Consider the following 25683-nt stretch of genomic DNA (forward strand, 5'->3'; position numbering starts at 1 on the left):
AGAAGTTTATTCGATTCCCTGATAGCCGTTCTGATTAGGCACATGAGAGTATAATGGTTGCCTCAAAGTTCCGTCCAGATCCCTCATAGGTTATGGATCCAAAAGGAGGTGGGATGCAGTACAGACTGACCCGAGCTGGGAAGGCTGTTGGAAAGCTAACGGGGCAATTGCTCTTTTAGGATTTGAGACTAACTCAGTGGATATTGGATGGTAATAGATGTCCTGAGCTACAGTGACTCGCTGGGACCTTATAAAAACAGCATCTTGCCCCGGAGTGATGTAACTTGGGTCATGCCGTATACTCCTAGGTCTCCAGCTTGATGGACATCCGCCCAGCATCTCGATTAGCCAGCTCTGCATGGGCACACGTGCTTCTGTGGTTCTGAGTGCACAGCCCAGAACACTGAGGACCAAACAAACCTTCCAGGACATACGGGAAATTGCTAGTGAACCACTTCTGTGACTGAAGATTTAAGCCATATGAAGGCAAGAGATGCCTATTCATCATCCCCACCCCTTCATCCTGCAGAGGCAACGCAACAACTGAAGAGAACTTTTCAGTGCATGTGCTGAAAACGTGAATTTCTCTTTTCATTCTCTGTAGGGTTAATTTCCAAAGATACAGCAGAATGTAACAGAACAATGAATCAGTGCCTGGAAGATCCATAAGTCTTAACGAAGAGGCCTGACTGGTCATCTGCCAGATGACAGAGGAATCCCTCTTCCAATCATTGCCTTAACTCGATTTACAAAGAGATGTTAAAAGTACTGAAGGGAGGTTCCAAATCACCGGCTTTAAAAGGGAATATCCGGAGCACTCATAATCCTGTTTTTTTCTAGCCAGTACCTTGTTCTGACCATATATTAACTGAGTATCTGCTTGAGTCCTTCTGTGTCTTTTCTATCAACACACCATGGTTTTGCACTTCTTAATCTGTGTCCGGTCAATAAATTTGTTTTTCATTGGGGTATAGTCGCTTTACAATGTTGTGTTACTTCCTGTTGTACAACAAAGTGAATCAGCTATATATGTACACATATCCCCTCCCTTTTGGACCTCCCTCCCACCCCCCGTCCCACCCATCTAGGTCACCACAGAGCACCGAGCTGAGCTCCCTGTGCTATACAGCAGGTGCCCACTAGCTATCTGTTTCACGCGTGGTAGTGTATATACGTCAAACCTAATCTCCGTATTCGTCCCACTCTCCCCTTCCCGCACTGTGTTCACATGTCCGTTCCCTACGTCTGCGTCTCTATTCCTGTCACGCAAATAAGCTCATCTGTACCATTTTTCTAGGTTCCACATACGAGGTGTTTCTTTTTCAAAAAAATTTAATTGGGGTATAGTTGTTTTACAATGTTGTGTTAGTTTCTACTGTACAGTGGAGTTCCCCATGCTACACAGTAGGTTGTTATCTATATTAGTGTATATATGTCAATCCCAATCTACCAGTTCATCCCACCCCTCACTCACCCACCTTGGTGTCCATACATTTGTTCTCTACACCTGTCTCTATGCCTTGCAAACTGGTTCATCTGTACCACTTTTCCAGATTCCACATATATGTGTTAATATATTGGTTTTCTCTCACTTCCCTCTGTACGACAGTCTCTAGGTCCGTCCACATCTCTACAACTGAGCCAATTTCATTCCTGTTTATGGCTGAGTAACATTTCATTGTGTGTATACACCGCATCTTCTTTATCCATTCGTCTGTCAATGGACACAGACATTAGGTTGCTTCCATGTCCTGGCGATTGTAAATAGAGCTGCAATAAACCCTGGGGTACATGTGACTTTTTGAATTATGGTTTTCTCAGGGCATTCCCAGCAGTGGGACTGCTGGGTTGTATAGTTCTACTCTGCAGGCAGAAGCTCAACTCTTTCACTACATTATCAGTATTTTCCATTAAATGGTAATTCTCAAAACAGTGAGCTGCATATGTAAACTGTGAGAGAACAAATACAGGGAGCAGATGCTGTATTTAGAAGACACTCTGTAGAAAATACAAAATTTCTGAGGCCCATGGGGAGTCATAGGTCCTTTTGCCACATTGCAGAGGAAGAAGACAGACACAAAAGCTTAAGAAATAATTCTTTTACTTCGATAAAATATCACAAGACATTCTATTTTACCTGATCCTTATGCTGCAAGAGGATATCACTTTTTTTTTTTTGGACAAGTGAAAAAGGTAAAACTGGGGGAAAGAGACTATGATTAGGTTTCCCAGTAACAAAGCTATACTTTAGGATCACCTGCTGGAATAAAGAAAAGGGAAGAGAATAAAGAGGGTGGCAGTGATTACAGGCATGGAATTTCATAGAAAAACAAAGAAGTCTACACTGGCTGGGGTCAGCAGGAAGAGAGGGAGCAGCATTGACTTAAGACGTTCAAAACAGGCTGACAGAATTAGATTACTGGAAAGGAGTAATAGTACAACAGCATCTATATGACTAGACCCCTTAGAGAGAAACACGAAAAACTGATTAAAGGTCTTGTACTGGTGTTGCCCGAGATATTTACACATTGAAATCTTACAAAAAATACTATTAGATGAGATGTTATATTTATCATTTGAAAGCACAGGAAAAGCTTAACAAGTAACATTTTCAACTTCAAATCTATATGAAACAGAACTCATAGCCAACTGTATATGGAAAAACAGATTGGTTCTAGGCTACTACAACGATTTGAAAAAGAAAGAAGTGGGAGGAACCACTCTACCTTAATGTAAAACTTTCTAAAAGCTACATTAATCAAGACAATGGAATATTGCCGAAGGGACAGACATAATGGAATAGGTCAAAACACAGACACACAGTAGAAGCAACATTTTTGACATAATGATAATAAAGCAAGAAAGAAAATAACTTTTCAGTAAGTGGTGCTGAAACTGGCATCCATGAGAAAAAAAGTGAACCTTGACCAAAGTCTAACACCTTATACAATTAACAGTCCTCCACCCCTACCAAGAAAGACATTATGCATTTTAAAACTAAATTTTTACATTTCCAAACCTCAGCCCTTTACTTTTCTTGTATTCCCAAAAGTGCTAAAAAAAAAATCTGCAGTTTCAAAACACACCTGGTGATGTTTTATTTCTAAGTAAATAAATTAAACACAGACAACAGCTCTAACCAACAATTTGTTTTGCTCTATTCTTTTTTGCCTTACCGAATAATTACATCATAAATGTCTCTTATTACAATGTGAACTAAGGTGAGAAAATAAAAGGAGGTAGAATGAAGTTGGAAAAAGACTTCAAGCACCAAAATATTTTAAAGATATAAGAGGAAAAAAAGAGGAATACAGGAAGAGAAAAAAAAAAAAAAGAGACATTTGCCTTTCTCAAGTTTTATCTGCACCAGTCTAGGAAAAAAAGTGGCTTGGGAAATATCTCCTTGTATGCTAGTCACAGTAACGTTGCTGGGAAAAGGTGCTATCCATAGGGACAGAGCTTAAAAAACATCACCTTTAGGAGTTAAGATTTGAAAACTATCTGAAGTGACAAATCCCAGATAGAAAAGAAGGTATAGGACCTACAAAGGTCCAGGAGGCAGTGGTATTAAATAAAAATCTTTTGTGTTACTGTCACACTCTTGCTGCTCAGGGTATGACAGGTGTACCAAAGGTGTTGAAGAAGGAAATGGTGTTGTAGAAGCTGAATCCTTCTCTTGTAAGTTATTTTGGATCCCTTTCAAGATAGGGTTATGCTCTGCAGGAGGTGTCATGAATATATTTTCACAAACTGTTCCCTCTTCAAATTCTTTTTCCTCTTGGCCCTCCTCAGGCTTTATCTGTGAACTCCGGGCCTTTTTTGACTCCAGCTCTTCTTGAACAATACGCTCACTCTTTCTACCCAGATCTACTTTCCGCTGCCGCCGCTGTCGCTTCTCAAGTACCTGGCTCCTTATCTGACTTCCTTGGTGCTCAGGCTTCTCCAGCTAGAATAATACACAGACAAGCAGAAAGGAGTTGTGGGTCAGTGGCCAGGCCTGGAATTTCTGCCTACTTGGTCTGCTCTCCTGGCCCTGGCCATCACCCCACCACATCACCTCCAGAAGCGTGCGGATCCGTGCTAGGTCTGGAGGCTGCCCAGCTTGCAACAGCTGCCAGATGCTGTGGTTCTCATCCAGAGTCACCTCAAGGAGATCCCCCTCCAACATGAGCTCCTCCAGCGGGGCCCTAGTTGCCTCAGGCAGTTCCAATACGGGGCCAATCAACTGAGGCAGTACTGAGGAGAGCTGTTCCAAGTCTGGGGCATGTGGAGACAGGCTGCGTTAGAGTGTGCCTCTGTCTGATCCACAACACCTTGACAAAGCCAAGGACCACATGGATTACTCTGGTAGTACCTATTCAACAGCTTACCCACACTTAGACATACCTGTCTTATGTGAGTCATAACTGGCAGCTACCTTCTCAGGACTGCTTACACTGTCTCTGTTCTCCAGCAACCCCTGGACCTGCAAATAAGAGCAAAGATGAGTCACAATAACAGAAGAACCAGGCCCTATTGTTCCTCCCCCAACACCAAGCATGGGATCCTCCACCTCCTGGAACAGGAAAGCAGACACAAGTTTATAAAAGTGGAAAGTCTAGGGATCTGCAGAACATGAATGGGGCAGGGAGGCTAGACCAAGGGAGACTGAAAATTCAAGAACAAAAACAGGGATGCATAGTAAATATGGGTAGTGAGAGGAGACTGAAATTTAAGAACAAGAGCTGGCACTCGGCTGCTAACCTTGGTCATCTCCTTGCCATTGTCTTTTCTGAGACAGTCAGAGACAGCAGCTGAAGAGCAAGTATGGGGATCCTTGGGTGTGGGTTCAAGCTGCAGCTGCTGGCGAAGCTCAGCCAGCCGTTCCAACAGAGCAGTCACATCCTTAGACGCCAGAGCTTCTCTGGCACGGCCTTGCCACCGAATGGCCCTCTCTGTGAGGCACTGCAGGGCCTCACCCTCAGGCAGCCGCACAGGCAGTCTCTGCAGTGCTACCAGCAGTGCCAGTATGGTCTCCAGGCGTGGGCGCCGTGAGCGCATGCACAGTGGACACAAGAATTTGGTGTCCCACTCCCACCAGGCCAGCAGTGGTGATGAGGTGGCACTGGGTCTCAGGGAGCTGAAGAGGTGGGGTACTGACACACATCGCCCATGAAACCAGTCCTGACATAGGTCACACTGCAGAGCTCCCACCCCGGCTGGCACCTGCCCACACACACAGATGGAGGTTGCAGAGGAGGCTGTAGCTGATGGACTGAGCTTGGCGGAGTTGGTGTGACGAAGCTGCAGGATTCCCTCCTTCTCCTTCTGTTCCCCCTCCTTGAAGGCCATAATCTGCCAGGCCCAGGACAGAAGAATGGTAGATCAGCACTCTACCCCCTCCCTCTTCTGGTGCCATTAACACCACAAACCACGAGTACTAATGCTCAGGGAGCAAGTGGTCTACCTACAGTCACACAGCTGTGACACTTGCAGGCAGTTTCCTTACCACGGATCCTGGGTCCCTGAGGTCCTTCGCAGAAAGTCCCAGCAGCTCTGTATCAGATTTATATAACCCCATCTCCTTCTCCATCCACCGGCGCTTGGTCCTGTCTGAACCAGTGTCTGCACATGGGCAAAGCACCTGAGGCACACAGCAGAGAAGTCAGGATTTCCCCACCTCACACTCACTTTCCTCTCCTCCCAGGACCCTCCAAGGTCCCATGTTCTCATGTGAGTCATGTCACAATAGCAAGGCCAGGGATATGACTGGTGTGGTTCACGGTCACAGGACGCACCTCCAGCAACGTGTAGCATGAATTCTTCTTCAGGAATATCTTGGAAGCCTTCTCTCTCCAGGAGTGTGCTGTCAGTACCTGCAACTCTAGCTGTCTCAGCTCTTCCAGCCCTACCGGTAGGTCCCGGCCCACAGCTACCAAGCCCTCCAAATCATCCAAGCATGGGTAGTGGTCACCATTCTGGGACAGGGGCAAGAGAAAAGCTCAGGTGAGTCATGTTAAAAACTACTAAGTGCATGGGGGCTTCCCTGGTGGCACAGTGGTTGAGAGTCCACCTGCCAATGCAGGGGACACAGCTTTGTGCCCCGGTCCAGGAAGATCCCATGTGCCGTGGAGCAGCTGGGCCCATGAGCCATGGCCGCTGAGCCTGCGCGTCCGGAGCCTGTGCTCCACAGCGGGAGAGGCCAGGGCAGTGAGAGGCCTGCGTACCGCAAAAAAAACCAAAACAAAACAAAACTAGTAAGTGCAGACATGCTGACCAATGTTGAGTTTCAAGCTGCATAGTCATGATAAGACTCTATAGACTATTCTGGAGGAAAAAGAGGGATAGCAACAACTTTTCTAACAGAACTCCTAGTTTCACCAGTTCAGGAAAAAACACCTACTTAACAGGCCACTTGTTCTGTTCTGCTTTGCTTTGTCTGGCACTTTCCACATTGATACTCTCTGCTCTAGGCCCATGCACGTGCTTCCCCCTTTCACCTGTTCTCATGCTGATATCCTTAGTTCCTTAAGGGTGCCCTTCAACCTGCAGCTTCCACTTTCTAGCACAACCCAACTGAGTTGTCTAAGACCAAAGTGTCCTTCTTTCAGCTGAACGTTTGAGGTAGGAAAAGAAACAAAGTTCTCACTTGTATCTCATCCACATCAGCAATCCAAGCCTGTGCCTTGGTCAGAGCCTCTTTGAGTGCCTGGATGTTAGGCAGGTGAACAGGGATGTTTTCTGCCTCACGAATTATGGCTTCCAGCGTAGCTGGTGGATGCTTCTGCCTAAAAATGTTTGGGGAAAAAAGAACCAATCCTTAAATGTATACATATACTGGGTTCTTTTCTGGTCCTAGATTTCTTTGGCAAAATCAGAGGTAATGAAAACTTTGACAGAGAAAGTGAGCAACAATTCTCCAATTCTTAGGAACTCTCTAAACACTGAAGTAAACATGTGACTCTTTTAGAAGTCATGTCCAATGTCTCTCATCCGAGAACAAACTCAGACCAGGAGTATTTCCTCAATTATTGCCTTTAAACAGTAAAGTATCTATAGGACTGTATGACACGTCATATTAATCGTTTATAGTTTACTGGATGGGTAACTGGGACTCTGGTACCAGAGTCGTGCATTAGAAGCCATACTTAGGATCATCCCCAAACTACAAAGACTTTGAGTCACAGTAATATGAAAAAAGTGCGGGCTCCACCTGGCCTCCAGGCAGAAATGAGCCTTTTCTTCCCAGCGCTCTGCAATGGTCAGCAGTTCCTGAAGCTCAGCCCGGGCCTTGTCCACAGAAGGGCTGGAAGCTACTTTGGCACCTGTAACCAACAGCCCCTGCATGATGACCAGGGAGCCCCTTTGGGCCGAAGGGTCCAGTGCTTGCTTTACTTCATCTAGCCATCGTGCTTGCTCCACTTGCTGCTGGAGCTGACGGGCTTCAGGTACTTCCACACCCAGCTGCTGCCCCCTTTCCAACAGGGACCGCAGTTGCCCCAGACTGGCTGGCAGTGAGGCCAGGGTTTTCCGGGCCTCAGCTTGGTAGTCCTCCACCTGCTGCAGGAAATCCTGCAGAGAAATTGAATAACAAACATATTCTTTATTCATCCTGATAGTCAACCAGCTGGCCTTATTGTGCTCCCACTTATCTTCAATGATGTCCTAAGACATGGCCTGCTTGATATCAACTCATTTATTTACCATAAATAATCCTGCTTCTCCTTTAATTATTTGAAATTTTGTTTGGCCTTTGTTTGTTTGGCCTACTTTAATACCTACTTTTGTTTGGCCTACTTTAATACCATCTTACTCTTCTAGAAAGCTTCCTGACACTTTAAAGTAAAAAAAAAAAAAAAAATCTTCCCACCCCCTTCAGGTTCTCCAATGCCACGAGTAAGACTTTCATGTAGCCCTCTGCTTAGTATGTACAGTAACTTTTGTTTGGAGGATATCACCTTGTACTGTAAGCTATCAGGATAGACACTGTTGGACCAGCCATCTCCGTAGCTTCTAAGAAAGATGTATTATAAGGAGCTACTTAGAACAATCAGTTCTCACACCTTCCTATAGCATCTTAGACTTTGCTAGTATCTGATGTTAACAAGGATGCCACGCCACATCCCTCTTCACCTTGACAAGCCCCATCTGACGCACGGCACAAGGGAGGCTGCCCATCTGCTCAAGAAGGACCTGGAGCTCAGTCAGGGTCAGTTGTGGTGTTTCAATCCTGCAGGAGTCAGGCAGAAAAAATTCACTCAATAAACCTGCGAAGTCCATACTTCATGCATTCATGAGAAACCCATCATCCTTATTTCTCTTCCATGTAATAGTAATGCTTCCAAAGTCATTTTCTAAATTGGTACTGTGAACCAATAAGTTAAGATAAAAAAGACTTGAGGACAATTGACAGCTGACAGAAACTGTTAACGAAGACTGGAGATAACCTAAGTGAGAGAATCTAACTTTTTGAGGAAATTTAATAGTTTGCGGTCTAGGGTAAGTGTCATTAGTTAGAAGAGTGAAAATAAATACAGAGTTTTTCTGGACATAACAAAAATATGAGATGGTCCCTAGATAACTTATTTGCTGTAGTATTCAGTTAAGACATATAAGGAGACCTAAATGTAGAATAAGTAAGACATAAAAGTAAACAGCCAGCAGGATATGAGCAGTAGTCAAGGCCACTGACCATGAGTATCCCTTGTCAAGGTGCGAAAGATTTTATTTCTTTTGAAGTAGAAAAAGAAAACAAGTTATCTACAAGAGGGAATCACCTCTACTATTTTAACTGTTTAAAAACTTCAAGTTAAAAAAAAATGACTCTGACATTCTGATTAATAGCTCCTATTTTTCCTTTACTTAAAATTTATAAAGCATATGTATATAAATAATAAGTTAATTTTTCAGTCAGAGAAGCAGGCGTGTATCAGTTAATCATATACTTCTGCAACCAATTATGTAAACACAATGTGAGGATTTCTTCCAAATTCTAAAATTTTGTGGAAATTCCAGTGGTTGAATATCTTCATGAAATTTGCTGATAGGTCAGGACTACAATTTTTCCATTCATGACATATTATGTTTGAAGTTGCCTATTTTCAATGGTTTGTTGTTCATATCCCACTGTTTTCATGTCTTAATAAGTTCTCACTGTAAGTTATCCTATGTTGAATCCATGCCTTGTCAACTAGATTATTAACTATTGGTCACCAATAAATATAACTGATTATATATACACAGATATAGAACATATTAACTTTTGTTACATGGATTCTTCACTTACAGTCTACCCATTTTTTCTTACCGATTTTCACATACTGCCCATCCTTTTTGGGTCTCTTCTCTAACATACCTGACCTCTTGGCCACTGACCAGACCCAACACTTGGGTGACACAAGCCTCTGCTTCATTCAGGCAATTCGTCAATCGCTGAAGCAGCTCACTGTTAGGGAACCTTCTTTCACGGGCCTCAGACTCCAGTGCCCTTAGCTCTTCAAAGCCTGGAGAGACAGTTAAAGTTTCAAGAGGTAGGCAGTATTATGAACAGCTGGAGAAGAGGGATTGGGAGTGCTGAAGAAAAAGAAACAGCGCTTGCCCTTGGGTTGTTCCACCTCTTATCACTTACTCCGCTTCCGGCCATCCTCTACCTCTAGGGCCTCTCGCACTTTGTTAGCCCAGGTGTCAAAGGACTCGGCGCGAACCTTCAGCTTATGTAGCATGGCGGGGAGCTCATCCAAGGTGTAACGGTATCTGGGGGAATGGTGCAAAGAAAAGCACATCTGGCCCAGTTCTATAAACTGCTCTGTGTCCTCCAAGTAGGCCCCATGCTCACCGCAGGTACTGCCGGCTACTGGAACACTTGCAGAGGTCATTGATGTGGGAAAGGCAGACGAGGCCATCTGGGCAGTCATAGCAGGCCAGGGCTGATAGGAAGCATGTGGTCTTGCACTTGATGCACTGGCGTTCATCATCTGGGAGCAGCTCAAAAGCCTCTCGCTCAGCCTCCGTGATGCCCTGGGGGTGTTCAACCCACATATACTGTAAAGACTAGGAGCAGGGTTGTGGACACCCCACCTCAGCCAACACCGAGCCCTGCTGTGGGCTCAACCGTGTAAGGACAGCTGTAGAGAAATCGGAAGAAAAAAATATAAACAAATATAGTTTTCCTTCATCTTCAAAATGTGTGACTTAGAGATGAGGAACAGAATTCTTACTCAATTTCTGTCTATGTCGCCCATCCATAGTCTACTTCACTGAATCCCTGAGTTCTGTTCTCCACCACGCACCTTGTCCAATAGGGACTTCCGTAAATGTCGCTCCTCCTGCACCATAATGAACATCTCCTTGTACACAGCCACAGCCAGGTTCAAGTCTAACTTCTCTGGAAAAGCAGCCATTTTGCATATGAGCTCCTCATGGGAGAAGACACAGTAGCGCCGAAGTCGGCGGTAGTGTTCGATGCACTGGCGTCCAGAAGGCAGCTGTAAGCAGTTCAAGTCTTTGTTAGAGAATCTGGAGACCAGAGTGCTTACCTTCTCCACAATAACCTCTACTCATATTCTTTACACTCTTTTATCTGCAAACCCATCCATTCCAGACTCACCCAATCAGCAGTACAAAAGTTGACAGCCTCTGCAAAGTTGTAGCCTTGGTTAAAGCCGCTGTGATAAGCTCGAGGGAAAGTGATGACAAATTCTCCTGCACACTGATTTGTACGCACAACCTGAAAAGAAGAGACAGGAGGGTGTGGGTCAGGACTAAGGATGGGATGTAGAGTCAAGAATGCCTTTCACATAAATTCTACTTCAGCATTTATGTGCCCTAAAAGAGAAAATGAAGAGTGTGATGGTTAAAAGTGATATTCAGACAAAAGTACAGACGAAAATAATGCACAATTCAAGAATTAAATACATCAGTCATCCATAAACGAGAAGAAAATTCGTAACATCAACAAATAAAGAAATGTCAATTTCAAAGGTTGGGAAATAATATCAGCACGAATGATGGAATGGGAACTCCAAACCTTTCTCTCTCTACCAATGACTAGGCTGGCAAAAAGTTTCCTAAGCATTTTCAAAATTCTGCAGTAAAATCACAAACTACAAAAACCATAAATTAAAAAAAGGAAGAAACAAGAAGAAATTTTTAAACTGTCACAAGTACACCATGGTGTCATAACTTCTCAGTCTATGACCCCTTCACCCAATCTCAACAGCTACCTTGAGGACAGCAGTTTTAAGATCCTGGTGCAGACTGCTGGTGCCTGCAGCACAATGTAAATCTTGTTTTCAAAAAACTGATGTGTATTTTGACCTGTCACATGGCTCCCTGAAAAATCAGCTCAAGTATCTCCCCTTAATTCATCTGCCTGAGGGTTTCCCCTCACGAATAGAAGCGGCTTCACATGTTCTGTTTGTTGAAAGCATGCAAAGAAAAATGTATTACCCGCTGTCACCTTTACTACGATAAAAAAGGCTGACCAAAAAATAAATTCTAAAATGCCTGGGAAGTAAAAGGCTAGGGAAAGAGATATTTGGGGAAATAAGGGCTCTGAAAACCTCCTACTTATTTCTGAAAATTGAGAAGGCTATATGAATACTAAGGAAAAAAACCTGTGAAGACCCTAAACTCCAACCTCTGGCTGATTTTTTGGCTACAATCAGGTGGTGACAGTTTTAAACAGCTTTCACTAATCACTGAAAAACAGCCCCCAACCAGAGCCAACCTGGGAAGACTGGGAGGATATATTTTTCTTTCTCTCTTCTTGGTTTAAGGAAAAGTCTCACTGATAGATGACTACCACTCTAATGGAACAGAGAAAAACAACAGACTTTACAAGATTACTTCAAGCCCATAAAAAAGACACTCAAAGTCATTAGTCATTAGGGAAATACACATCAAAATCACATGAGAGACTTCTTTTTACCACTGTGATGGCCAAAGATTTTTTTTTAAAGAAAATAACAAGATGGGGAAGATGTAGAAAAAAATGGAACCTGTCAGTAGGAAAGTATACTGGTGGATCCACTATGGAACACAGTACGGAGGTTCCTTAGAAAGATAAACGTTGAATCATATGATGCAGCATTTCTGGCTATATAACAAAGAATTGAAAGCAAGCGCTCAGGGACTTCCCTGGCGGTCCAGTGGTTAAGACTTCGCCTTCAAGGAAGACCTTCAAGATAGCGGAGGAGTAAGACATGGAGATCACCTTCCTCTCCACAAATACATCAAAAATACATCTACACGTGGAACAACTCCTACAGAACACCTACTGAACGCGGGCAGAAGACCTCAGAATTCCCAAAAGGCAAGAAACCCCCCATGTACCTGGGTAGGGAAGAAGAAAAAAACAGAGACAAAAGAATAGGGACAAGACCCACACCTCTGGGAGGAAGCTGTGAAGGAGGACAAGTTTCCACACACTAGGGAGACCCTTCACTGGTGGAGATGGGGGTGGCGGTGAGGAAGCTTTGGAGCCACGGAGGAGAGCACAGCAACAGGGGTGCAGAAGGCAAAGTGGAGAGATTCCCACACAGAGGATCGGTGCCAACCGGCACTCACCAGCCTGAGGCGCTTGTCTGCTCACCTGCTGCAGCAGGTGGTGGCTGGGAGCTGAGGCTTGGGCTTTGGAGGTCAGATCCCAGGGAGAAGACTGGGGTTGATTGCGTGAACACAGCCTGAAGGGGGCTAGTGTGTCACAGCTACCTGGGAGAAAGTCAGGGAAACAGTGTGGAACTGCCTAAGAGTTAAGAGACCACTGTTTCAGGGTGCGTGAGGAGAGGGGATTCAGAACACCACCTAAACGAGCTCCAGAAATGGGCATGAGCCGCGGCTATCAGCACAGACCCCAGAGATGGGCATGAGACGCTAAGGCTGCTGCTGCTGCCACCACCAAGGGGCCTGTGTGCGAGCACAGGTCACTATCCACACCTCCCTTCCGGGGAGCCCGTGCAGCCCACCACTGCCAGGTTCCCGGGATCCAGGGACAACTTCCCAGGGAGAACGCACGGCACGCCTCAGGCTGGTGCAACGTCACGCCGGCCTCTGCCTCCGCAGGCTCGCCCCGCATCCGTACCCCTCCCTCTCCCCACTGGCCTGAGCGAGCCAGAGCCCCCGAATCAGCTGCTCCTTTAACCCCGTCCTGCCTGAGCGAAGAACAGGCGCCAGAGGGCGACCTACATGCAGATGCAGGGCCAAAGCTGAACCCCAGGAGCTGTGCAAACAAAGAAGAGAAAGGGAAGTCTCTCCCCGAAGCCTCAGGAGCAGAGGATTAAAGCTCCACAGTCAACTTGATGTACCTGCATCTGTGGAATACCTGAATAGACAATGAATCATCCCAAAATTGAGGCGGTGGACTTTGGGAGCAACTATAGACTTGGGGTGTGCTGTATGCGACTACTAGTTTATGATTTTTACGTGTATCCTAGCACAGTTTTAGCCCTTGGTATCATTGGTGGATTTGTTTATTGGTTTGGTTGCTCTCTTCTTTTTTTCCGTGTATTACGTTTTTATTATTTTTAATTTTAATAATATTTTTAATTTTTTATTTTAATAACTCTAATATATTTTATTTATATTTTCTTTCTTCTTTTTGTCCCTTTTCTTCTTTTGAGCCGTGTGGCTGGCAGGGTCTTGGTGCCACAGCCGGGTGTCAGGCCTGAGCCTCTGAGGTGGGAGGGCCGAGTTCAAAACATTGGACCTCCGGCGACCACCCGGCCCCACGTAATATCAATCAGTGAGAGCTCTCCCAGAGATCTCTGACTCCCTGCTAAGACCCAGCTCCACTCAACGAGCAGCAAGCTCCAGGGCTGGACGCCCCATGCCAAACATCTAGCAAGATAGGACCACAACCCCACCCATTAGCAGAGAGGCTGCCTAAAATCATAATAAGTTCACAGACACCTCAAAACACACCACCAGATGCGGCCCCGCCCACCAGAAAGACAAGATCCAGCCTCATCCACCAGAACACAGGCACCAGTCCCCTCCACCACGAAGCCTACACAAGCCACTGAACCAACCTTACCCACTGGGGGCAGACACCAGAAGCACTGGGAACTATGAACCTGCAGCCTGAGAAAAGGAGACCCCAAACACAGTAAGATAAGCAAAATGAGAAGACAGAGACATACACAGCAGATGAAGGAGCAAAGTAAAACCCCACCAGACCAAACAAATGAAGAGGGAATAGGCAGTCAACCTGACAAAGAACTCAGAGGAATGACAGTAAAGACGATCCGAGATCTTGGAAATAGAATGGAGAAAATACAAGAAACCTTTAACAAGGACCTAGGAGAACTAAAGTGCAAGCAAACAATGATGAACAACACAATAAATGAAACTGAAAATTCTCTAGATGGGATCGATAGCAGAATAACTGAGGCAGAAGAACAGATAAGTGACCTGGAAGATAAAATAGTGGAGATAACTGCCACAGAGCAGAATAAAGAAAAAAGAATGAAAAGAATTGAGGACAGTCTCAGAGACCTCTGGGGCAACATTAAACGCACCAACATTCGAATTATACGGGTCCCACAAGAAGAAGAGAAAAAGAAAAGGTCTGAGAAAATATATGAAGAGATTACAACCGTAAGCTTCCCTTACATCGGAAAGGAAGTAGTCAATCAACTTCAGGAAGCACACAGAGTCCCATACAGGATAAATCCAAGGAGAAACATGCCAAGACACATATTAATCAAACTATCAAAACTGAAGAAAAAAAGAATATTAAAAGCAGTAAGGGAAAAGCAACAATAACATACAAGGGAAACACCATAAAGATAATAGCTAATCTTTGAGCAGAAACTTTGCAGGCCAGAAGGGAGTGGCAGGACATATTAAAAGTGATGAAAGGGAAAAACCTCCAACCAAGATTACTCTACCCAGCAAGGATCTCATTCAGATTCGACAGAGAAATTAAAACCTTTACAGACAAGCAAAAGCTAAGAGAATTCAGCACCACTACAATAGCTTTACAGCAAATGCCAAAGGGACTTCTCCAGGCAGGAAACACAAGAGAAGGAAAAGACCTACAATAACAAACCCAAAACATTTAAGAAAATGGTAACAGGAACATACATATCAATAATTACCTTAAATGTAAATGGATAAAATGCTCCAATCAAATGGTAGAGACTGGCTGAATGGATACAAAAACAAGACCCATATATATGCTGTCTACAAGAGACACACTTCAAACCTAGGGACACAAACAGACTAAAATTGGGGGAATGGAAAAAGATATTCCATGCAAATGGAAATCAAAAGAAAGGTGGAGTAGCAATACTCATGTCAGACAAAACAGACTCTAAAAGATTATTAGAAGAGACAAAGAAGGACACCACATAATGATCAAAGGATGAATCTAAGAAGAAGATACAACAATTAAATATTTATGCACCCAACACAGGTGATCCTTAATAGATAAGGCAAATGCTAACAGCCTAAAAGGGGAAATCGACAGTAACAGAGTAATAGTAGGGGACTTTATACCCCACTTTCACCAGTGGACAGATCATCCAAGTGAATATAAATAAGGAAACACAAGTTTTAAATGACACAGATGGACTTAATTGATATTTATAGGATATTCTATCCCAAAACAACAGAATACATTTTCTTCTCAAGTGCACGTGGAACATTCTCCAGAAGAGACCATATCTTGGGTCACAAATCAAGCCTCAGTATTTAAGAAAATTGAAATCATATCAAGTATCTTTTCTGGCCACAATGCTATGAGACTAGGTATCAACTACAGGAAAAAAACTGCAAAAAAATACAAGAACATGGAGGCTAAACAACACACTACTAAACAACCAATGGATCACTGACGAAATCAAAGAGGAAAACAAAAAGTACCTAGAGAGAAAGGAAAATGAAAGCATAATGATCCAAAACCTATGGGAAACAGCAAAAGCAGTTCTAAGAGGGAAGTTTAGAGCAATACAACCCTACCAGAAGAAACATCTCAAATAAACAACATAACCTTACACCTTAAGCAATTAGAGAAAAAAGAATCAAAAAAGCCTGAAGTTAGCAGAAAGAAAATAATCATAAAGATCTGATCAGAAATAAATGAAAAAAAAAATAAAAGAAACATTAGCAAAGACTGATAAAACTAAAAGCTGGCTCTTTGAGAAGATAAACAAAATTAATAAACCATTAGCCAGACTCATCCAGAAAAAAAGGGAGAAGACTCAAATCATCAGAATTAGAAATGAAAAAGAAGTAACACTGACACTGCAGAAATACAAAGGATCATGAGAGTCTACTTCAAGCAACTTTATGCCAATAAAATGGACAATCTGGAAGAAATGGACAAATTCTTAGAAAGATATAACCTTCTAAGACTGAACCAGGAAGAAACAGAAAACATGAACAGACCAATCGCAAGTAATGAAATTGAAACTGTGCTTAACAATCTTCCAGCCAACAAAATTCGAGGACCAGATGGCTTCACAGGTGAATTCTATCAAACATTTAGAGAAAAGCTAATAACCATCCTTCTCAAACTCTTCACAGCAGAGGGAGGAACACTCCCAAAGTCATTCTACAAGGCCACCAATGCCTTGATACCAAAACCAGACAAGATGTCACAAAGAAAGAAAACTACAGGCCAATATCACTGATGAACATAGACACAAAAATCCTCAAAAAAATACTAGCAAACACAATCTGACAGCACATTAAAAGGATCATACACCATGACCAAGTGGGGTTTCTTCCAGGAATGCAAAGATTCTTCAATATGTGCAAATCAATCAATGTGATACACCATATTAACAAACTGATGGAGAAAAACCATGTGATCATCTCAACAGATGCAGAAAAAGCTTTTGAAAAAATAACGATTGCAACAAAAAGAATAAAATATCTAGGAATAAACCTACCTAAGGAGACAAAAGACCTGTATGCAGAAAACTATAAGACACTGATGAAAGAAATTAAAGATGATACAAATAGATGGAGAGATATACCATGTTCTTGGATTGGAAGAATCAACATTGTGAAAATGACTCTACTACCCAAAACAATCTACAGATTCAATGCAATCCCTATCAAACTACCCCTGGCATTTTTCACAGAACTATAACAAAAAAATGCCACAATTTGTATGGAAACACGAAAGACCCCAAATAGCCAAAGTAATCTTGAGAAAGAAAAACAGAGCTGGAGGAATCAGGCTCCTGGACTTCAGACTATATTACAAAGCTACAGTAATCAAGACCGTATGGTACTGGCACAATAAAAGAAATATAGATCAATGCAACAGGATAGAAAGCCCAGAGATAAACCATGCATCTTTGGTCAACTTATGTACGACAAAGGAGGCAAGAATACAGAGTGGAGAAAAGACAGTCTCTTCAATAAGTGGTGCTGGGAAAACTGCACAGCTACATGTAAAAGAACGAAGTTAGAACTCTTCCTAACACCATACACAAAAACTCAAAATGGATTAAAGACCTAAATGTAAGGCCAGACACTGCAAAACTCTTAGAGGGAAACACAGGCAGCTCTCTATGACATAAATCACAGCAAGATCCTTTTTGACCCACTTCCTAGAGAAATGGCAATAAAAACAAAAATAAACAATTGGGCCTGATGAAACTTAAAAGCTTTTCCACAGCAAAGGAAACCATAAACAAGACACAAAGACAACCCTGAGAATGGGAGAAAGTATTTGCAAATGAAGCAATTCACAAAGGATTAATTTCTGAAATACACAATCAGCTCATGCAGCTTAATATCAAAAAAACAATCAACCCAATCCAAAAATGGGCAGAAGACTTAAACAGACATTTCTCCCAAGAAGATATACAGATGGCCAACAAACACATGAAAGAATGTTCATCATTCATCATTAGAGAAATGTAAATCAAAACTACAATGAGATATCATCTCACACCGGTCAGAATGGCCATCATCAAAAAATCTACAAACAATAAATGCCGGAAAGGGTGGTAGGAATGTAAACTGATACAGCCACTATGGAGAACAGTATGGAGGTTCCTCAGAAAACTACAAATAGAACTACCATATGACCCAGCAATCCCACTACTGGGTATATAGTGTGAAAAAACCATAGTTCAAAAAGAGACATGTACCACAATATTCATTGCAGCTCTATTTACAATAGCCAGAACACTCTATGACATAAATCACAGCAAGATCCTTTTTGATCCTGTTGCAGTTTATCTTATGACAGGGTTTCCGAAAGCAAGCTCATCACATGGGATGAACTGTGCCGAAGCACAGCAGTAGAGGGCTGCCGCTCGCTCAGGCAAAACAGTGCCGTCTGTCCTGCTGTGGTAGCTTTTATTTAAGCATTATCTATGTTTACACCTTAAGACTTGTTTTCTTAACATTCCAAAAATGCCAAAGCAGCAACATATGCTTTTATTGATTATACAGGCAACAATGGGCTTTCTTGAAGACATGCCGTGCTTCGTCCTTGAGCTCATAAGCAGCACAAGGACATCTCCTTGTGTTCCCATCATTCTGATTATACTAAAGTAGCACAAGGACGTTTCCTTGTGTTCTGATTATACTGAAGTCATTTCATGGATCAGTGCCCAAAGTATCCAGGACTGCCTGCAGTCCTGGCTTATTCGCCCGCCCTCGGTTTGCCGAGGGCTGCCAGCCCCTTGCTTTGCAGAGGGGTTCTGGCTTATGGGTCACGTCTCCTTTCCATGTCCTCAGTTATTCCACTACAGATCCAACTCCTAGATTAATTAAAATAAAAACAAAAGTAAACAAATGGGACCTAATGAAACTTAAAATGTTTTGACAGCAAAGGAAACCATAAACAAGACAAAAAGACAACCCTCAGAATGGGAGAAAATATCTGCAAATGAAGCAACTGACAAAGGATAAATCTCCAAAATATACAAGAAACCAAACTGAGTTATTTGTAGTGAGGTGGATGGACCTACAGTGTGTCATACAGAGTGAAGTAAGCCAGAAAGAGAAAAACAAATACCATATGCTAATACGTATATATGGAATCTAAAATAAATGGATGTGATGAACCTAGGGGCTCAACGGGAATAAAGATGGAGACGTAGAGAATGGACCTGAGGACATGGAGGGGCGTGGGAAGAGTAAGCTGGGATGAAGTAAGAGAGTAGCACTGACATATCTATACTACCAAATGTAAAATGGATGGCTAGTGGGAAGCTGCTGCATAGCACAGGGAGATCAGCTCAGTGCTTTGTGACCACCTAGTGGGGGGGATAGGAAGGGTGGGAGGGAGGTTTAAGAGAGAGGGGATATGCGGATGTATGCACACATATAGCTGATTTGCTTTGTTATACAGCAGAAACTAACACAACATTGTAAAGAAATTATACTCCAATAAAGATGTTAAAAAAACATCTTTGCCTTCCAATGCAGGGGTGCGGGTTTGATCTCTGGTCCGGGAGCTAATATCCCAAATGCCTCTAGTCCAGAAAACTGAAACATAAAACATAAAAGCATAAAACATAAAAAGAGGTAATATTGTAACAAATTTAATAAAAAAACTTAAAAGAAAATGGTCCACATCAAAAAAATCCTTAAAGAAAAAACTGCTCAAACATTTTTAAAGACAAATGTTGAAAAGCATTATTATTCACAATAGTCAAAAAGTGGAAAAAACCTAAATGTCTATGGAGAGAAGAATGGATAAACAAAATGTGGCATACATATATAATGGAATACTTTTAGGCCAAAAAATCAATGACAAACTGACATGCTACAACATGGATAAACCCTGGAATTATAGTAAGTGAAAGAAAGTGAGACACGAAGGCCACATACTGTACAATTACATTTACAGGAAATATCCAGAATAGGTAATCTGTACAGACCAAAAATAAGTCTTTGGCTCAAGGACTAGGAGAAAGGGGTGAATGGAGACTGACTAGATGGCCAAAGATTTGTTTTTGGAACTACACAGAGGTGGTAGTTGCACAACACTGTGGATGTACTTAACCCACTGAATTATTCACTTTTAAATCGTTTATTTTCTACAGTGTATTTTGTATTATGTAATTGTATTATGCATTATCTCAAATGACAACCCCCAAATTAGTTCAGAAAAGTCACTAAACAACAACGCTACCACAAAAGCAGTAATAACAAATACTGAGAGGAGGTGGTAATGACACAATCTGATTTCTGGAGCTGCCACAATACAATACTCAGAAGTCCTATTTTCAAGAAAATATGTATAACTGATTCACTTTGTTATAAAGCAGAAACTAACACACCATTGTAAAGCAATTATACCCCAATAAAGATGTTAAAAAAAAAAGAAAATATTAGAAGGCAAATGAAAAATTAGGAAAGTATGGCCTATTCAACAAAACTATCCCTGAAAACTGGACCTGACAAAATCTGAAAATCAACTGTCTTAAATAAGCATAGTTAAAATACTGTTCAAAGAACTGAAGAAAAACAGGGGAATGGTGTCCCCTGCAAATAGAGAATTTCAATAAAGAAAAAAATTACAAAAAGGAGACAGAAAAGTATTCCTAAGCTATAAATGAAAATAATTAAGGGGAGAAAGTCACTGGATGGTTTCAACAGATTTGGGTAGGCTAAAGAAAAAATCAGCAAGCTTTAAAATAGGTTGACTGAGATTATTCAGTCTGAGAAGCACTGGAGAAAAAAGAATAAAGAAAAATAACCTAAAACACCTGTGGGACACCAATAACAACATCAATATATGCATTATGGAAGTCCAGAGAAAGAGGACAGAAATAAAATGGCAGAAAGACATCTGAAGAAATAATGGCTGAACAATTCCCAAATTTTAGGAAAAGGTGTGCACATCCAAGAAGCTCAATCCACTCTAAGTAGAATAAATTTAAAAAGACACAGTATAACCAAACTCTCAAAAGCCAAAACCAAAGACAGAATCTTGAGAGTAGCAACGGAGAAGCAATTCATCATATATAATGAATCCTCAATAAGACTATCAGCAGATTTCTCATCAGAAATCAGGGATGTCAGAAGTTTGCGATAACACAGAGTGATGAAAGAAAAAAGAATAAAGAAGAAATAAAGATAACATTGCTTATATGTGGAATCTAGAAAAACGATACAGATGAATTTATTTGCAAAGCAGAAACAGAGAGACAGATGTAGAGAACAAAACATAAGGACACCAAGGCGGGAAAGGAGGGGTGGGATGAATTGGGAGATTGGGATTGACATATATACACTACTGGATTGACATATATACACTACTATGTATAAAATAGATAACTACCAAGAACCTACTGCACAGCACAGGGAATTTTATACTCAGTGCTCTGTTGTGACCTAAATGGGAAGGAAATCCAAAAAAGAAGGGATATATTTCTATGTATAACTGATTCAATTTGCTGTAGAGCAGAAACTAACACAACACTGTAAAGCAACTGTACTCCAATAAAAATTAATTTAAAAAAAAGGAAATTAAAAAAAAGAGAGCTATTCCTAGAGAATCAAAAGCTGAGGAAGTTTGTGTCTAGCAGATATGTGTGCTCTGTAAGAAATGTTAAAGGGAGTCCTTCAGACTGAAATTAAAGGACACTAGAGTGTAACCAGAATCCAAAGAAAATAAGAACACTGAAAAAGGTATCTAAATTGGCAAACACAAAAACCAGTGGTGCATTTTTTATGACTCCTATTTTCTTTATAAATGACAAGTGCATGGAATGAAAATTTTAATACCATGCCCAAGGGCAAACAAGTAATTTGTGACAATAATAATATAAAAGAAGAGGGACAGACCTACATAGGAACGAAGAATTTTGTTTGAAACTTACTATTGAAAATAAATTGGTATTAATTCAGACCAGATTGTTTTAAAACAGTAATTGTAATCACCAAGGTAACCATTAAGAAAATAACTAGAAAATAAACACCAGATAAGGGCATTAAGTAGAATTAAACTGGAATAAACCAATTAATCACAAAGAAGGAAGTAATGGAATAACTGAGGAATAAAAAAGATTCAGAAAAAAAAAAAAAGATTCAGGACATGCACAAAACAACAAATGGCAGAAAGAAGTAAAGTTCTTCCTTACTGACAATTATATTAAGTTTAAAATTAAAGTTTCAAAAAGCAAAGACTGGCAGAATTAATAAAAAACTTCATTCAACTATTATCTTCTTTATAAGAAACTCACCTACACATAAGACACAAGTGGACTCAAAGTAAAACAATGAAAAAATAGACTACAGGTAAATAGTGATGAAAAGAGAGTAGGAGTGGTTGTAGGAATATGAGATGAAATTAGACTTCAAGTAAAAAATTGTCATGCAATGAAGACGGACATGATATATTTATAAAAGGGTCAATTTCTTAACAAAATAAGTAAAATAGAGAATAGAAAACCAACAGAGAATCACCAAAACCATAACCTAGTTGCTTGAAATGATTAACAAAATTGAGAAACCTTTAAGAAGAGTGTGACAAAAAGAGACAAGACAAATTATTAAAATCAGAAATGAAAGTGGATTACTGCTAACTTTACATAAATAAAAAGGATAATAAGAAAATACTATGAATAACTACATCAGCAAATTAGATTACAAAAAAAAAGATGATGCACAAATTCTAGTCCCGAATATGAATGGTAGTCCCCAATATATGTGGGGGAAAAAAAGTAAGAATCATGAGGCAAGAGAAATGGTAAAACTAGATTAGCTGTATGATTTCATTACAATCAATATTCAGGGCTATGTTTTTTAATGAAACAATAGTGATGTTATTAGGAAGAAAGGAAAAAAATTCAAGAACTTGTAAAATGTCAGAACTGGAAGAGAGTACTGGAGGTGTCAAGTCCATTTTATGTGGATGGAAAAACTGAGGGAGATGGACATAAAAGTTATGAAAATGTTTTGTGGAGGTTAATCTAAATCTAAAAGTTGTTCAAATGAGAAAATGTGTAGTGTGTTGCAGACAGAGAGAGTGTGCTATTTTATCTCGTAGAAATTCCTGGCTTAGTAACCTTTGCAAAACAGGGTGATATAAATGAATCTTGAAAAATTTGAAGTCTGAAACCACCCCTCCCACCTCTGTTTAAGCATTATAAAATTAGAATCTATATCCAGTAATGTTATCAGAAAACCTATTACAGACTATGAGGCAGATTAAAAGGCCAGAAACAAGGTTTTAGGTTTTATGCTGTTCAATAATTTTCTGATTTCTCTTTTCTCTTCGTCTTAAGGATACCCCACACCCTGGTGGTCTACACAGGATTGCAGCTTGAAATAGCATATAAAGGGAAAGAGAGATGCATTGCTAAACCCAGTCTCCAAAACTTTTATTTCCTCCAAAACTAAGTTTTTCATTCACCGCCATTCACCTCATGGCAAACATTAAATCCATTTGTCCCCTATTTCCAGGTACTTACTGGCACACCATGAGACATGAGGGTGTTGGGATTCATGAGGGTGACGAGCTGATGTAGGAGGTCAGGCTGGCTATCAAAGAGCTCAGGTGTTAGCCTCTTCATCACCTCCTCCAAATGCTCTGCTGCCAGTGAGGGTACACCATACCAGGTCTTCGGCTCACCCCTGCTCAGGTAAAGAGAGACACATAAAGACTGGAAATATCCTTGCATACTGAGGGAATCTTGATATCCATCCCAGCCATTTGGAGCCTGCTCACCAGTGTAGGTAGTTAATGGAGTAACTCCAGTGATCCTCAATATGCCAACAAAATGCTGAGAATACCATGCCTACATAGAGCCAGGGAACCTTCATGCCTGAGATATCTGCATTAATGTGGCAGAGAACAGACTGATCCAGCACTGGCATCACATTCAGGTTCCATCCACTGTTTGCATACTCCTGTCAGGTCAGAGATTTACCAGAGTGAGTAGGGAGCAGGTGGGTGAAGAAAGATAACTGCTTGCTCTAGTTTGGGAATAAAAACCTAGTTTTCATGGGCCCACAGAAGGTCCACTGTGTTTTCTGAATGCAAATCATTTTTCTGCATAGAGAGGGAAGACTATGACTCAAAATATTAATTATCTATAATCCAGATTAAGATTTATCTGCCCCTGAAATTAACACTCTTCATAAATGTTCTTTAAAATCACTTTATCTCAGTTACACTCCAGGTATGCTGTGCCCCTAATGAAAATTTACAGACAACGATGTTACTCCTTAAATTACTTACATCTTCTAAATATCATTATCATATTTTTCTTTTCTTTATGCCTTTCTATTACTTGTCCAAAACAAACACACACAGATATATTATTCTGGAAGTCTTGCCCAAACCTTAGTACTACTCTGGGTAGTTTCCATAGGATATTTTAGGCTGTCTCTTACTTCCAAACTACTAAATTATTAAGTAAATTATTTATACCAACTCATTTATTTCTTGGTTGTGTTTGACACATTGTTATTAATTCATTTTTTGGAGTATCAAAGTCACTGGTGAAATCTCAGAGTAGGAAAAAGCAGTTGGGTGAAACAACAGATACTGCAGTACACTTGGGAGGAAAAACTCCAAAACTCCTGCTTTTGAAAGCTTCCTTATATTTCAAGGAATACCACCTCTTGCTATACCTCCAAGCTGTGCTTAAGTGATGAGTTGTAAATATCTATGCATTGAAAGGTCATACACAGAGCCAATCTGCAAAGAATTTAATAAGAGTATTCAGAGATCTAACAAAAAATTTTTCTTTGCAAAATCCTTTAAAAAAAGTCATATAAAACATACACACTACACAATCCCAAAAAATAGCAACAAATACCCCAAGGGAAGGAGAATATGATTTCCAGAGCTGTCACATTAAAATACTCAAAATGTTCAGCTGTCAATAAAAAATTATGATGCATGCAAAAAAAAAAAAAACCCAGAAAATATGACCCATTCAGTGACAGGGGAAAAAAAAAAGAAGAGAAACTGTCACTGAGAGAGCAGAGACACTGGACTTGCTAGAAAAAGGCTTTCAGCATCTTAAATATGCTCAAAAAGCTAAAGGAAACCATTGACAAAGAACCAAAGGAAACCAGGAGACCAATGTCTCCTCAGAAAACTCGAGAGACAGAAGAAAAAAAAGGTCTCAAATAGAAATTCTGGAGCTGAAAAGTATCATATTTGAAGCAAAAAATTCACTGGAGCAGTTCAATAGAATGAAAAGTCAGAACTTAATATCAGGAAATCCGAAGACAGGTCAATTGAGATTATTTACACTGAGGAGCATAAAGAATAAAGGAAAATGAACAGAGCCTTTAAGTCAGCTGTGGGAAACATTGAAGCAAACCAACATACTCTTAATAAGAGTCCTAAAAGGAGAGAAGAAAAAACAAGAAATAGAATATTTGAAGAAATAACAGCTGAAAACTTCCCTAAAGATATTAATCTACACATCCAACAAGCCTAATGCAATCCAAGCATAGCCAAACTATTGGAAGCTGATAGTGATTCTTACAAGCAGCAAGAGAGAAGTGTTATCTCTCCTACAAAGTATTCTCAATATGATTACCCTATTTCTCACTAGAAACTATGGAAACCACAGACAGTAGGCTGACATATTGTAAGTTATAAAAGAAAAAATAAATAAGTCAAGAATTCTATAACTGATAAAAACTATCCATCAAAACTGAAGGACAAACTGACATTCCCAAACAAAAATGAGGGATCTGCACCACAAGAAATAGTAAAGAGAGTTATCTAGGCAAAAGTTCAAAAATCACTAGATGGTAACT

At 40.9% G+C, this 25683-nt stretch overlaps 1 protein-coding gene across 8 annotated transcripts in view; it reads right to left on the reverse strand.

The window, feature by feature from the left end:
• Window positions 1-3328: 3328 nt before the first annotated feature.
• LOC309978879 (lysine-specific demethylase 5D-like) overlaps window positions 3329-25683 on the reverse strand; it is a 42514-nt gene continuing 20159 nt past the window's right edge. For all 8 annotated transcript variants that reach the window (XM_082865539.1, XM_082865534.1, XM_082865538.1 and 5 more), the window contains 16 exons: window positions 23630-23811; window positions 23373-23535; window positions 10586-10705; window positions 10269-10463; window positions 9815-9996; window positions 9608-9732; window positions 9335-9482; window positions 8113-8209; window positions 7193-7551; window positions 6629-6767; window positions 5778-5957; window positions 5489-5623; window positions 4744-5334; window positions 4387-4465; window positions 4058-4257; window positions 3329-3946 (listed from right to left, as the gene is read on the reverse strand). In XM_082865539.1, coding sequence (XP_082721665.1) covers window positions 3542-3946; window positions 4058-4257; window positions 4387-4465; window positions 4744-5334; window positions 5489-5623; window positions 5778-5957; window positions 6629-6767; window positions 7193-7551; window positions 8113-8209; window positions 9335-9482; window positions 9608-9732; window positions 9815-9996; window positions 10269-10463; window positions 10586-10705; window positions 23373-23535; window positions 23630-23811 — 3300 coding nt within the window. In that variant the 3' untranslated portion in view covers window positions 3329-3541. The remainder of the gene's footprint in view (window positions 3947-4057; window positions 4258-4386; window positions 4466-4743; window positions 5335-5488; window positions 5624-5777; window positions 5958-6628; window positions 6768-7192; window positions 7552-8112; window positions 8210-9334; window positions 9483-9607; window positions 9733-9814; window positions 9997-10268; window positions 10464-10585; window positions 10706-23372; window positions 23536-23629; window positions 23812-25683) is intronic.

The sequence above is a fragment of the Leucopleurus acutus genome (assembly GCF_964270905.1).
Source record: "Leucopleurus acutus genome assembly, chromosome: Y".
In the NCBI taxonomy this organism is placed as follows: domain Eukaryota; kingdom Metazoa; phylum Chordata; class Mammalia; order Artiodactyla; family Delphinidae; genus Leucopleurus; species Leucopleurus acutus.